Here is a 15900-nt window from a genome sequence, read left to right as displayed (position 1 = left end):
GTCCATGGAAACAGATCTGAGCTCTGGACAATGAGAAACGAGGAGAGCCCCAAGCACAGATGGCAACTCTGTACATAGCAAAAGTTGTTTAGTAGCCCCCTCTTCGCCTTAAAGAAAAACTTAAAGAAATAACCTTTGTTTTTTTTTCTCCCCTACTCTACTGTCTCCACTGGAAGAGTACACAACTGAAATCCTAAGAATCTGTGGCCTTTCTTTCTTGGTGTGTGTGTGTGTGTGTGTGTGTGTGTGTGTGTGTGTGTGTGTGTGTGTGTTGGTGCATATGAATGCAGGTGCTCGTGGAGGCCAGAGAGCTTGTATCTCTCTCTGGAGATGGAGTTACAGGAGAGCTGTCCAACATGGGTGCTGGGGACCAAACTCAGAGCCTATGGAAGAGAATTACACAGGCCTAACCACTGAGCCATCCCTTAAGCCCCAAATTCTGTGGTTTTTCAAAAGTTGTCTTGGAATAAGTGTAGTACATCTATTCAGAAGGCCTAGTAGGGGAAATGTTTTGCTGGACACCTGTCTCATCCATTATCTTTAATCAAAAATCATATTTCTTTGTAGAATAAAATATAACTTTGTATCTTAATGCTGAAAATTTATGACATTTTCCTTCAAGGGACCAAAAGAAATGTTATATCCACATGATGTCACTAAGCACAGTGTTCCAGCTTCCTAACTGAACACGCATCGATAAAATTTCACATTCAACTCTGTTGGACGTCTGCACTTACCATATGCAATCTCCGCTTTACATGCCATTTCTTTCCTGGTGTCTGCGGAGATGGACAGGTCCACTTCTGCCTTCAGTTGCCCACAGTCAGCTGGGTTGTGTGGGGAAAGGGTGAGCGTTAGGTTAGTGTACTGAAGGGGGCACCCTCTGTGCAAGTGAACAGTCTCCCGTGAGCCCGGAGACAATCTGGGGCCATTTCTTACAAATGCCAGATTCCTAAAACCTGTCCATTTTCTTCTCTTCCAAGTGAAACATTATATAAGGCAAAATTGAAACCAGCCAGCAAAGTCTTCACACAGACTTATTACATGGCTACTTATTCCACAGCCAGCTCTTCAGAAAAGCACATCCTCCCATGAAGGAAGCGTGTGGGAAGTAACTTTCCATTTTAGGAGTCTAATGAAACATAAAATGATGGTTTTATTTTAGCCATAAGAGGGTACAATAAGGACCTAAGAAGTAGAAAAACAAAAAATAACTGAAAACAACAAGTAATAAACAAACCCTAATAGATGGTTAAACAATCAAAACCAACGTAGACTCACAGAGATGATGCTGATTTCTGATGAGTTTGGGTGAGTTGCCAAAAAGGCTTCCTTTGATTTCAAAGAGACAGAATTGAACTTGGAGAAGTGACAGGAAATCCCATAACCAGAATTAAAAGAGAAAGGAAGGCCTGGTGGCCTAGACCTGTGTCTCTGTTCTCTTTGATTATGGTCCTTTGCTGAAAAATCAGGTGAAAGTAGAAAAGAAACCATGACTACTACATATGTCCCCCTGGACACCCAATGGTGGTCTGGATGGAGTTCCCGTTCTTGTGGAGGGAGGCCCACCAGGGGGTTTGGGAGCATAAGGAAGTGGCTCAGGAAATGATTACTTTCTGGTCAGCTAAGATTCCATATCTACTTCTGAGAAGCCACGGTTTGGCCAAACAGCTCCCCAGGGTTCCCTTCAGACAGGGACAGGCAGAGTGAACAGGCGATTACCTTCGAGACACTGGCATGCTGCCCCTTCACAAACTCTCTGAAGCCTCGTGTCAGAAGTGCTGTAAAACGTGGTGCACTGCTTGTCTGTGGGAATGGAGACAGTCACAAGGAGTGGTGGGCTGCTACACAACACATGCACTCAACGAGTCTCTTCCAAGGGGCTTCAGAGATGGTCGACACCAGGCTTTTCATTTACAGCTCCAGGCCCACGGAGGATAAATTATGAATCGGCTGTGCTGGAAGGGTCCCTGCTCTTGAAGAGCCCCACCTCCACTTTGTTATTTGAAATTTTACTGTTTAATAGTCATTTCTTAGAATGCACACACACACACACACACACACACACACACACACACACACTACATGGGATATATACATATACACATGTATGCATATATATGAGAAGAGAGAGTAGGTATGTTCTATGCGTTTGCTCCCCTTAAGGATTTTCTAACAAACACAGCTGCCCAAGGTGGATAATCACTTTCCCTTCTCAGAAGGAGTTGAGCTGAGTTCACATGTACCGGATGATACAAGTGAGCATATCAGGGCATGAGGACGAACATATGTGGGGTCTGGTGGGAATGGTATAAAACCAGGTAATTTCAGCGCAAGGTGCCAACTGCAGATCTGTGTGCCAACAGTGAGAGAATCAGAAAGGGTGGGGTCGCTCTGAGAGGATGAAACACCGGGCAGTAACTGGGCTCCTTTAGAGAGGAATTCAAGCGACACCAGGAGTGACTACCACGAAGGAACTTGAGGGGAAAGATTTTAAAGTTGAGGGTGATGTAGTCCGGTTATTCTAAACCGGAGGAAGATGAGCACCGAACATGAACAGATAGGCTTGATTACGAAGGTGTTTGAATGCAGTATTTCAAAATGAGTGTTCAGGATGGACTTTCCAAAGTAGGCTTTAAGAAAGGCAGTCTGTAATACGTGTGCAGGCCTCCTTGGATTTCTAAGTTACACAGACTCTCTGCAGGAAACTAGAGCTGAGCAGAGCTGCTTACCTGGTCTATGATATTCATACACCGTGAAGGTAGCAGGATTCAGAAACCCAACTTGGAAAATCTCAAATATCCGGAATCGGACACAAAGGAAATCTCTGGAGGGAATCTGTTTGACAAATTCAAGGTTGTAAGAAGCTGTGGGGGGAAGAGGTATTCACAAAGGCTCAGCACGTAAAGATGTGATGGGAGGTGGGATTGCCGCGAGGCAGAACTTACCGAATTCAGTTGCAGAATAACATGGCCATCTTTGATCTGGTAATCAGTTAGGAGTTGATCCACTCCTTCTACAAGCTAAAGAAGAAAGAGGAGAGAGAGAGAGAGAGAGAGAGAGAGAGAGAGAGAGAGAGAGAGAGAGAGAGAGAGAGGGAGAGAGACAGAGACAGAGAGAGACAGAGACAGAGAGAGACAGAGACAGAGACAGAAAAACAGAAAGAGAAAGAGCACTTGATTTACTTTCTTGTCTTTGTGTTTAATTACATTTCCCCGTTGATTAAGCCAGAGTATGATCCAGCACTCCGAGCTAAGGACGACCCCTCTTTCTGGAACCCCCAGCACATTGCTGCATGTTTGCACATGTTTTGGTTAAGTGACCACCCTGCTTCATTTTCATAAGTCAAATGACAGTCGTTTTGGAAAGAATATTTTGGGCGATTGTATGAGTGAGGTATTAAAGTAAAAGAATATAAATTTGCCCATAAAATAATGTAGGAAAGAAACCCCAGATTCACAACATCTCAAAGAAAACACTTGCAGCACGCAAATCTTCTTGGTTAGCTCCAATTCCTGTTGGCAGAGAGATATCCATCACTGCGTGGGAGGATCCGGATGCTGATTCTTCCTTGCTGGGCTTGTAGCTAAAACAAATCAGAGATTGAGAAATGGATTAAATAAATTACAAGATTTGCAAAGAAGGGGACCCATTCCTTAGCTGTCTTTATATATAGAGAGAGGAGAGAGAACCTCACAATGCAGTCCTTGGCTGTCCTGAGACTATGAGAATTATGTAGCCTAGGCTGGCTTCAAACTCACTGAGATTGGCCTGCCTCTTCCTCCCCAAGTGCTGAGGTTAAAGGCATGCGCACTATGCCTGTCCTTATCCTTTAAATTTTAAATTTGGTCCTATGTATTATGGTATATGGGTCAGAATCTGTGAGTGTTGGAGTTGCGGAGGGTCTTTGAGCCATCTATTATAAGCTGTCCTTGGCCAACAATGCCAGCACACCACTGTTCTGGGGCATAGAAATCATCCACTCCATGACAATAGATGAAGTTGGGACTGGAGTGCAGCACCTGGCCCAAGAAACACAGGTGCTTCAATCAGAGCTGTGTATGAACCCAGGCTTCTTAATTCCTATTCTAGTTCTTTTTTTAAGAGACTAATTCAAAGTAAAATATTAATTGCGTATCATAAAGAAAACCCAAACCCAAATGCTAACCTTAACCCTACTCAAACCCTAACCAAAAGGACTATAAACTTAACCATAATCCAAACACTAAACCCTAACACCTAACCTCTAACCCTAACCACTAACCATAACCCCTAACACAAACCTAAACCATAGTCATAAACCCTAACCCTAACAAATAACACTACATAACACCTGAACCTAACCCCTGACTCTGAACCCTAAGCCAAACCCTAACCCTAAACCTAACCTCTGACCCTAACCTCTAACTCTAACCCCTAAGAAAATTATAACCATAACCTGTCCCCTAACCCTAACCACTAACCCTAACCACTAACCCTAACCACTAACCCTAACCACTAACACAAACCCTAACCAAACCCTAACCCCTAAACCTAACCCTAACCCTTAACTCAAATCCTACCCATAACCCTAACCCTAACCCCTAACTCAAACCCTAATCATAACCCTAACCCATGACCCTAACCCCTAACTGAAACCCTAACCCTAACCCTTAACCTTAGTCCAAACCCTAAACCCTAACCCAACCCCTAATCCCTAACCTAAACCCTAACCATAACCCTCACCCCTGACCCTCACCCCTGACCCCAAGCTGACATGTCAGCAGTTCCTTTCTCTGCATGGTGAGACTGTGCTGGGTTCTATTTCTTCTTTCTTTGCTCTTGCCTATTTTCTAATATCCAAGCATGGGTACTTCAAGAAAAAACTGGTGCTTCAAAGACTCTGTGGTCTAGAAATTTTGCTAGTTTGAAGTTAACAAAAAACGGTGAGTAAAATAGGACCTCCCTCTCTCTCCCTCCCTCCCCCTCTCTCCTCCTTCCCCTCTCTCTCTTCTTCTCTCTCTCTTCCCCCCTCTTCCTCTTCTTTTCTCTCCCTCCCCCTTTTCCTCTCTCTCTCCTTCCCTCCCCTCTTTCCTCCCTCTCTCTCTCCCTGCCCCTCTCTTTCTCTTCCTTTCTCTCTCTTTTCCTCTCTCTCTTCCTCTTCATCTCTCTCCTTCCCCCCTCTTTTCTGCTCTATCTCTCTCCCCCTCCTCTCTCCCACCCTCTCTGAAAGGGGATCAGGAAGTCTGGGTCCTGTCCCAGTTTTACTGAGCCATTTCCACATATCATTTTCTTATTTGTGGAAGTCACTGTGAGAAGTATAGCCAGGTGTTTTAAACCATCTTTATGACTCTTGGGCTTTGAGGGCGGAGGCTTAGTGCTCCCAGTGGCAGTTAGGGGACTGAGGAGAAGGGCCGTGGGAGGATCGGGAAGGAGCCAGTGAGTGGCACAAGGTGACCCTGGGCTTCAAGACGCTCAGAAGCGGAGCAGAGCCGGGTGGTGGTGGGTGTGGGCACTTGGGAAAGAGGAGGTGAAGGGGTAGGCAGCTCACAAAAGATTTCACCCAAAGGACTGGGTCTTAGGGAAACAGATGGTACCGGGAGCTGGCGAGGGATCCAGGTACATCTCTTCCTCAGTCACCTGTGAAGAGCATTCAATCCAGCTCTTACGAGGAATTAAAAAAAAAAATCTCATTTATCACAATAATTAAAGGCACTAAAAAAATAATCCCTGACTCATAAAATGTAACTCCATCCTCGCCAAAGGAGCCATTTAGAAGGGAGCACGGGATGCCTTTGATTGGTGTCTTGACATCTGAGCACGTCCTTAATTGGATGGGGAGACTCGGGGATTTCTGGCTCACAGATGCAAATACTATGTCTGCAGGATGCAAAAGGCCTCCCGGGTGGAGAGTGTCTATGAGAAGTCGGTCGAGCTTGAGGACTGGTTGCCATGGGGACTGTTTCAATTGTTGAACAGAAATCCTTCGTTCAAGAAGCTCTTTGCCTGCTGCCAAAACCAGCAATCTTCCCCAAAGGCATTTTGTTGTAGGAATGAAATCCTTCCCCACCCCCTCCCCTTTTCTTATGATTCTATGAAGAGGTTGAAAAAAAAAAAAAAAACCTAAATACACAAAAGAGGCCTCTGAACATACAGTGTGCTTGCAATTTTTTAATCAAGAGAGAATATTTGAAGGCAAAGAATTTCTTAAATGAATAAAGACTGCTTAGTAACTTTGGAATCCACCCAAGCTAACTACAGTGTCACAGTTCTAAAAGCAACTTCCACCTCCTTTTTAGACCCCCTCCCATTTGGAAAAACAAACAAACAAGCAAGCAAAACAAAACAAAAACAACAACAACAACAAAAAAAAAAAAACCTCAAAGCAAAACCAAAACAACCCCGAAAAGAGATGCTTTCTAGAACTTGCTCTTTTGTGCTCTGACAACTGGGATCAGGCATCCTCTCCAGGAAGTCCAAGAAGGACTTTGAAAGCGCCTTTTTGTCTACAGCAGGGTTGGGGACAATCAGAACTGGCAGAAACTCAGAGGCAAGACAGTCCAATGTGCCTTACAGGACAGGCCTCCAGACTGAACTGATGTGCTCTGCTGAGGCTCATCGGAATGTTTGGGGGGAAAGGCTACCTGCAAGTGTGTGCCCCCCCCCCCCTTTATCCCAGATCTCTTCTCCAGGCAGCTCCGGAGGTCACCCGTCAGTCCTGAGACTGATTCAGCTCTCAGATGATTGCTCAGACTGCTCTGTGACAAGTGTTACACAGTTCAAAGACAGCGGTGGAGTGGCCCCGTCCCCAGCTACCGGGACTTAAGAGCTGGAATGGCGGCTCGCTTGAAGAGAGCTGCTGGGAAAAGGTGACCTCCGCGGAAAGACACTGGGATGAGAAAGGTTTGAGAGGAAGCAGAGGGTGAGACCTGCCCAGGGCAGATGTAAAGAGGCTGGAAGGAAGAAAGGGAGGAGCGGGGAGGGAGGGAGAGAGCGAGGAAGGAAAGAATTAAGGAGGGGAAGACGGCTTCCTGCAGGGAATGAGGCAGCTGTGGTGAGAAAATCCAGAGGCGTGAGAGACAGGCTCAGGATCACAGGAACAGCTAAGAAACAGCTGGGAAGGAGACGGTGGCAGAAGAGGACTATTTCTTGGGATCGATGGTCTTAGTATGCAGACATTGAAAGAGGTAGTTTAGATGCTGGACAGGGGTGGGGGTGGGGTGGCGGCGGCACAGGAGCCAGGGAGTGGGGACCTTGCCTCTGCCTCTGATGGAGATTGTGGCTGGTTATTTCACCTCCTTTATTTCTAAAACAAGGGAATTCCTAGTTATCAGCAAAGTCCATTCAGTTAGAGTCTAGCACACATTTTGCACCAATTTTCTCGGTCCACACTGGACACTATGATGTGAGATTACAGGCATGCACAGCCAACAAAACAGGATTTGGCCTTTGCCTGTCATTGGCAATATTGAGATTTATGGAGGTGGAACGTAGCAGGTGGTCCTGAGAAGTGACGGAGAGAGGGAGTTTGTCCCAGATCTGGCTCTGCCACCAATGGTCTGTGCTCACTAAAGCCAGAAGTGTGTGTTTCAAAACCCGTGCACACTTTACACACACACTAGGAAGGAGGCTGTGGTGAGCAGTGCACACTTTACACACACACTAGGAAGGAGGCCGTGGTGACAGAGGACACTTTGGAGGCTGTAGTGGACAGCACACACTTTAGAGGCTGTGGTGACATCCTAATCTCCTGACCCTATGAAGACATGTGTGGCTTGATTCAGGATGGGGTGTTCTGGGTTATTTGGAGGCATTCACGGGACCCACAAGGCACTTTGTAAAGGTGAGGTGAAAGCGAGTCAGAGAAGGGGGTGATGATGGCAGGCAAATCAGAGCGAGCCGGGTGCTACCTAGCAGCAAGAAGAGACCGCTACAGCGGCCAGTCTAGGGCTTTGCAGCAGATGGTTTGACATTAACAGTCTCAATGCAGGTTGCATTAGGTGGGGCCTGAGCTTTGGGTGTTTCTGAAGTTTCTGACCCAAGTGTGCAGCCTGAGCTGAGAACAACTGGCTGTAAGGACCAGTTTTGCTGGTAAATGTGATTCCCTGCCCCCGCCCCCCATAGAAGCCATGTATGAGAAATTTTCTGATATCACATTTCTACCATCCTGAAAGATCAACAAAGGTTACTACACTATGTGAATCAGAAGAAGACAAAAACAAAACAAAACAAAACAAAACAAAAAAACAAAACCAAAAACCAAAAAAAAAAAAAAAAAAAAAACCAGGAGGGATGACAGTATGTGAGCAAATCCAGAGCTGCCCTCCAGTATAAGCAGCTATTTAAGAATTCTTGCTGTACTCTACATTTAAAAAAAAAAAAGAACAACTGACCAGGCGATGGCGACACACACTTTAACAGCAGTCGGGAGGCAGAGGCAGCTGGATCTCTGAGTTTGAGGTCAGCCTGGACTACAGAAAAACCCTGTCTTGAAAAACCAAAAAAACAATGGGGTTGGGGATTTAGCTCAGTGGTAGAGCACTTGCCTAGCAAGCACAAGGCCCTGGGTTCAGTCCTCAGCTCTGGGAAGAAAGAAAGAGAGAAAGAAGGAAGGAAGGAAGGAAGGAAGGAAGGAAGGAAGAAAGAAAGAAAGAAAGAAAGAAAGAAAGAAAGAAAGAAAGAAAGAAAGAAAGAAAGAAAGAAAGAAAGAAAGAGGAAAACCAAAATACCAAAACCAAAATAAAAAACAACAAACAAACAGAACAAAACAAAACACTAGAAACAACCTATCTGGGAAGAATGAACAAGCAGCTGAGTAGCCCTGCAGGGTTAAAAGGCTTGTTAAAAAGGTTACTGTAGCTGAGCTGGGAAATGGGCTCACCTGGCACATGCTACTATGTTCTTGTGTCCGGAGTCACTGTAGCTGGGGTAGCTGGAGGCTGCCACACAGACAAACACAGAAACAAATTACAAATAGGAAGTAAACTGTTTTTACTTATTTTGGAGCATGGGTGGACAGAGTCGTTAATGAGAAAGTCTCTAAACACACTTAGAAATGGTTTGTGATCTGGAAGTTGGCACTTGTGGAGATATTAAAGCCACTGGCAAGAGCAGGATGTCACTGTCACTAGAGACGCTCTCTGCTCTCAAATCTCTCATGTGTCGGGGGATCTGGAAAGAGGGAGTGGAGGGCTGCACCCGAGGGTGTAGGAAGTTTCCTGAAGGAACAGACCTGAGTTACTGATGAGCAAGGTATCAGCATGCACGTGGCCCCGGGGCAAAGGTCAGAGGAGGACAGGAGCATGTAAGCAGACTTGACTTTGGATATGGAAAAGCCAGCAAACCTCAGGGGCACGAGAAGGTTGTGTGTTTAGAGAAGGCGGCACATAATAAAAGACCACAAGTGCTAAAGAGAGCAAAGACGAGGGAGGAAATGAGCAACATAGCTGTGGGGAGAGGTTTCTGAGACAGAAGCCTCACCAGAAAGCAACAGAAATCCAAAGGAATATTCCATTTCTAAGCCTTACAACCTGTTACATACTTTGTTTCTGTTTTTGTTTGTTTGTTTGTTTTTTGAGACAGGGGTTCTCTGTGTAGCTTTGGTGCCTGTCCTGGAACTCGCTCTGTAGCCCAGGCTGGCCTCGAACTCGCAGAGATCCGCCTGGCTCTGCCTCTCAAGTGCTGAGATTAAAGGCGTGCGCCACCACCTGGCCCTGTTACATATTTTAAAAGCATCGATAATAAAGTTCCAACACCGAATACATTCAGTTTAGCTGCTATATCACTTGATATTAGTTTGTAAGTTATTAAAATTACATCTATTGTAATAAATGGTAGTGATAGTTATTTGGATGCCAACCTACTTAATAACCAGATTAAGAATTTTTCTTTCATGGACACATGTTTCCTAATTAGGGATGCTCTCTACCTGACATTTTCTAAGTGTAGCTAAAATACAGACTGCATCAGGCCGTCTTACCGTCAATGTCTTGGGTATCAATTTTCAAGTAAAAGTTGCAAAATTCCTCAGAGACACTAGTTTTGTGAACCACAGTTTTGACCTATGTTGGGATATGGAAATAAGAAGATTCCATGTAAAATGGGAAAATGAAAAGGCATTACATTAGTACTCTAGCTGAGAGGAGAGGAGAGGAGAGGGGTTTTTGGAATCCAGCACAAATGACACGTTTTTTTCTTTCTTTTCTGTTGTTATTTTTTGAGTCAGGGTTTCTCTGTGCAGCCCTGCCTGTCCTGGAACTTGATCTGTTGATCAGGCTGGCCTTGCAGATGACATACGCAGATGAGTCAGTAACAAATGAGTCCAAACAAACAAGAAGAACCAGAAAACACAAAATGATGACTTTTGGCCAAGCACAGTCTTCATCCGAATCCCTTAGTCAGATCTGAAGAACGGCTCCCCAGCACCTGCTCCCCAGCCGGTCCAGTTTAACGTCTTAGCGTAGTCTTAGCCAGCCTGGGAAGAGTTCACTTCTCCCAACCTCACACACTATCAAGGCAAACGAGTCACTGTAAATGTGTTTGGATGAGTGTTTGCCAGCAATAGATACACTGACAGCAGCCAGGATTGAGGGAGAAATGAACAGCCCGTCCTCCTCCGTGCCATTGTGTAAACAGTCTTTGAAGCAGTAAATGTGCTAACGGTGAAAACGTTATTAAAAGCATCAACAGAATGTTAATTTCTGTTCAGAAAATGCAGACTATGTGGACACACACAAAGATGCTCTATATGATGCTGAGAGATGTTATGAACATATCATGAGCCTCCTGAGTACACATGCAATCATAAAATTTATAAATATGTATACTATGAAACAACGGGGATATTTTCTAAGAAACAATTCATTAGGCAATTTTTCTATTGTGTAAACATCATAGGGCATATTTATACAAACTAAGATAACTATGACATCACTAGCTATTACAGTCTTAGGAAACTATAATGTATGTAGCCAATTGTTGGCTGAAATGACTATATGCAATATATACAAAATTTCCACAAATGCACAGAGGGTATGCATACAAGGACCACCAGTTACTTTCCAAAATAAACTGTGAGAAAGGTCAAGACAGCAAGAAATAATAGATAAGTGAACCCTACTTTAGTTATAGTGATCCAAGTCACGTTTATGTGACTTTGAATGACTATTTTTTTTATATTACCTAGACACAAAGCTTTCATTGGCATCAGTCAAATACTCACATATACTGTAGCCAAGCCACTGCTATATCCTGTGGTGATGATGAGGTCATCATTAAGAGGTACCTAAGGGGTGGATAGAGAAGCCATGTTTTCACTCATTACTTGATAGAGGGCAGAGAGAGCAAAGAGAAGGGGGAGACCCGCCAGCCTTTCTCTTGGTTCTTGTGAAATCAAACGGATGACATTGAAGAGCTGAACAGAGGAGGCACTAAAAGATGCTGGTGTCCTCCTCACCCTCCCTTCCATGTGTAAACAGGATGTCCTTCTCCTTAGCAACTAAAGCAACACATCAGAGGTCGTATATATAAAATATATTCTATGTAAAACTAGATATTCATTAATTATATATGTATACATACACACACATATATATATATTCATTGTAAAAACTAGATATTTATTTCATTTTTCCAAGTGAACAAATTTTTTTTGGAGTCTAGTCCAGGACTTAGCATCTCATGTGCTAGTGGGGACTCTCCCCCTCCCCTCCCCTGCCCTCCCCTCCCCTGCCCTCCCCTCCTTTCTTGTCTCCTTCCCTCCCTTCCCTTTCTTTTTTGTTGTTATTTTTTGAGACAGGGTTTCTCTGTAGCCCTGGTTGTCCTGGAACTTGATCTGCAGACCAGGCTGGCCTTGAACTCAGATATCCACCTGCCTCTGCCTCCTGAGTGCTGGGATTAAAGGTGTGCGCCACACTGCCCAGCTGTGGATTGTTTTCATAAGCACCAAGAAGCAGTACTCTGAAGCGGCCCGCATATCTGTGGTCCTCTACTACATCCTCCTTCACACCTCTCTTCCACTTCTTGAGGGTTCATCTGCCCTGCTTCTTGCTGGCTTGTGCTCATTTAAACCCCAGGTACCCCACCCTAAGCCCCTAGAACTCTACCCCAAGTGTCTGGTCACCCCACTTAATCCTGCTACAAATCTGTCTGTAGTGGGTAGCCATTCCAGCTTTGATCTGGAAGTTCCAACCCCCATTGAGGCTTGAGCAACTGTCACGCCTACAAGGCGGGGCCAAGGGAGGACCCTGAAGACCCGAGATCGAGATGGGCCAGCTCTCTCTCTCTGTTCCTGGACCCTAGATGGTGGAGGTTGACCAAGCAGAGCTCCAGAGAACACCGCTGGACTGCGATACACCTTCCCCAGATGCCGCGACCTTACTCTATCCCTTTATTTGTAAGTTACCCACTAAATAAATCTTCCTTTTAACTACATGGAGTGGCCTTAATAATTTTGCCAATATTTGGCACCCAACGTGGGGCACAGACCCATGACTCTGAGATTAAGAGTCTCATGCTCTACCGACTATTGGTACCAATCTACACACAGTAAAATCTCACTGCCTAACATCTATCTCTCTATCAATCTATAAAAGTTGTGGTTCCAATTCAATTATAAGCCAAGCTGGCTTTGGAGATGGAATTGGCTCACTCCTTCTCTAAACCCAAGCATATTGCTGAAAGAAAAGGCTGAGAGATTCTTCAGTCCCGTATCAGAAGAGCCCTCTGGTGTGGGACAGAAGTAAACCAATAAAAAAGGACCATTGTCTTCAGGATTCTAATTCTTTCCATGCTTACTCTTGATTTCTCAGAATCCTTTCTTACATGCTATGTCCTCTTTAAATCCAAACTTTCCATTTTGATAACAAATAAATTTTTCCAATAGCAATTTCTGAAGTCTCCAGAAAAAAAGATGGGGCCTCAATAACAACAACTCTACCTAATCCAGAATGATGCCATGGTAATCATCATCATACTACACTTCTTGCCAGAATTTCAGACAATCTTACCCATTACTCTAAGACTTGCTCCAGAACCTACATTTAGTCTAACTGAGATTTAACTATCTGAGCTTTCTCACAGTACCCAACAGAGATAACATCACCCCCTAAACAGCAGGAAGCAATTCTAAGAAAATGACGCCCCTTCTCCCTTAGGTTTCATAATTCTTAGGGTTATGGATGATGGTTATAGGGTTGGGGGTGGAAGAAAATATTAGACTCACTATTCTAAAAAAAAAAAAAAAAGGAAAAGAAGAAATGGAATGGATAGGTATAAGATATTATGGTAGATTATTGTATATACTAGTAAACCAATTTAGTAAAATAGCAGCCTTAGATAATTTGCACTGTAATGGATTCTTATATGTTGATACAAATGTAAACTATTTTTATATTCCTATTTAAGATAATTTGTATATTGATACAAATACAGAACTATATTTGTTATAATGTACATATATTTCTATTCTTAATTGAAAATACTTGTCTATTGATACAAATGTAAATTTATATCTGTCATACTTTATGTATGTTCTACTTCTGTTTAGGATATTTGGTATATTGATATATATTTAAGATTATTGTCATATTGCATATCACACTATATATTCCTACCTTTGTTATAAATATCTTGTGCATTGTCACAATTTTGAAGTCATCGTTCTTTACCATACATTTGCTTATAGACTGTTTACCTTGTTTACATGAAGCCTTAGTCCTTAGGTTATTTAGGTAGATAAGACTTATAGATATATTTATAGTCACCTATGCTTGTCATCTCTATAGTTACGTTAGTTAGGTTATCCAGGTTTACAGATACATAGGTCACATGGACAGGTAATCTTCAAACACTTCATAGACCTAGAGAATATGGCATTTAAATAACTTAGAATTCTGATGACGTGAGACACAATTGCTCCTGGCAGCACCAATTTGATCCTGAGAGAATGTTGGGCTTCTAAGACATTTCCATTTGAAAGTTTGTCTTCTTGGCACAAAATGGCCTACTGGGCAAAGAACTGCCCTTGCCTGGATGGCTGACAGTACGAATGCAATGCTGTCCTTTCTGGACAAGCGGGGCACAGGAAAGCGACCACTGTGCTCTGCCAAGACAGGGTAAGATGGTCTTTCAGAATTCTTGCTTCTAAAAATGGTCTGTCAGATACTCTAGGCCTGTAGCCAATTTGAATGAACCAACAACACTGAGAAACATTAGGTGACTGTCCAGGCTGCCAGCTGTCTCGGTCTACTCTTGCAAGATTCCCGAAAGTTGCTTACATCTATCTACCATTTCTCAGGTACCATTATATTCCTTCTCAGGTCTTTGATGGGATTGAAGACTAGCAGTTATAGTTACAACTTAGTATATATATATATATATATATATATATATATATATATATATATATATATATATATAATCTTAGATAGAACATATTCAGGTTCTTTTGGAATGATCTTTGTAACATGCCATTTACCTATGCTTTATACTTCTCTGGATTTTAATATATGCTTCTTGCTTGATATTGTTTGCATTGGTTGTAGTTCTATCTTATCTAGGTCATTATCCCTCATTATTCCTGGACAATATTTGATAACCATTTCATTGTATATAGTCTTGTATTAGGTTAGAACCTTCTTATTTAGACAAAAAGGGGGAAATGTAGTGGGTAGCCATTCCAGCTTTGATCTGGAAGTTCCAACCCCCATTGAGGCTTGGGCAACTGTCACGCCTACAAGACGGGGCCAAGGGAGGACCCTGAAGACCCGAGATCGAGATGGGCCAGCTCTCTCTCTCTGTTCCTGGACCCTAGATGGTGGAGGTTGACCAAGCAGAGCTCCAGAGAACACCGCTGGACTGCGATATACCTTCCCCAGATGCCGCGACCTTACTTACTCTATCCCTTCATTTGTAAGTTACCCACTAAATAAATCTTACTTTTAACTACGTGGAGTGGCCTTAATAATTTTGCCAATATCTGTCTTTGCTGTTCTTCTTCCCACTCTGCTGGGAGGAAAGTGAGGATAAGGATTCAGTTAAGCAGCCCTCCTCTCCAGAGGCATGCTATCACCTGAGCAGCCTTCCTCTCTAGAGGCATGCTATCACCTGAGCAGCCCTCCTCTCTAGAGGCATGCTATCACCTGAGCAGCCCTCCTCTAGAGGCATGCTATCACCTGAGCAGCCCTCCTCTCTAGAGGCATGCTATCACCTGCAGACTCAGAGTTTGGGGACATTATGGAAGATTTTGATCAAGACGGAAGACTCAGCTTCGGCCTCATTCCACACTTGCAGCCTTTCTCTTTGCCTAGCACAGAGGTGCAAAGGGGGCTTGGCCCACGATCAAGTCTGTCAATCTTTCCTTCAAGTGTTAGTAAACCTAGGGAAATAGGTCATCTCTCCTGTCCTCCCTGACAGGATGTAGCAGCATTTACTTAGGGATGAGCGCTTTGAGATGCTGAATGAGAAAATTTTCTGAGGTGAATGAGTCTGGGAACTGCTGTGCACTGTGCCCCATCAGTTTCTCCTCCTCTCAGAGTTACCATGCTTAGCAGCAAACCTATTAAAGAGCAGATTTAACTGCATTTAAACTAGAGTGTCCATGCTTCGTCAACCATCTCACACATTGCTCCACATGGCACATTTGAGGAAAAGCTATGGCAGAGAATTCCAAGCTGGATAAACAGCAGCCCAGGTTTCACACAGAAGCAGTATCCATACTGAGGTCAGGTTATTTTAAGATAGCAAAGGGTCCCTCACTCCTAAAGAGAGAAGTAATTCTGCCTACTTGAAGTAGGCTGTGGTGGTTCATTTTAATTGTCGGCTCAATACCCAGGAAGAGTGTCTCAATGAGGGACTGTCTATATTGGGTGGGCCCTTGAGCATGTCTGTAGGGGTGTGTCTTAATTACGCTAATTTTATGGG

General features: G+C 43.8%; 1 protein-coding gene across 1 annotated transcript in view; it reads right to left on the bottom strand.

Moving 5' to 3' along the window:
* Positions 1-15900, bottom strand: part of C5 (complement C5) — a 113436-nt gene that overhangs the window by 9719 nt on the left and 87817 nt on the right. Inside the window, exons 31-38 of the mRNA XM_028886085.2 lie at positions 11201-11263; positions 9959-10040; positions 8861-8918; positions 3484-3586; positions 2949-3023; positions 2733-2838; positions 1723-1806; positions 738-827 (exon numbers count right to left, since the gene is read on the bottom strand). Coding sequence (XP_028741918.1) covers positions 738-827; positions 1723-1806; positions 2733-2838; positions 2949-3023; positions 3484-3586; positions 8861-8918; positions 9959-10040; positions 11201-11263 — 661 coding nt within the window. The remainder of the gene's footprint in view (positions 1-737; positions 828-1722; positions 1807-2732; positions 2839-2948; positions 3024-3483; positions 3587-8860; positions 8919-9958; positions 10041-11200; positions 11264-15900) is intronic.

This window comes from Peromyscus leucopus, chromosome 4 (assembly GCF_004664715.2).
Source record: "Peromyscus leucopus breed LL Stock chromosome 4, UCI_PerLeu_2.1, whole genome shotgun sequence".
Lineage (NCBI taxonomy): Eukaryota > Metazoa > Chordata > Mammalia > Rodentia > Cricetidae > Peromyscus > Peromyscus leucopus.
This window is presented reverse-complemented; position numbering and strand designations above follow the sequence as displayed.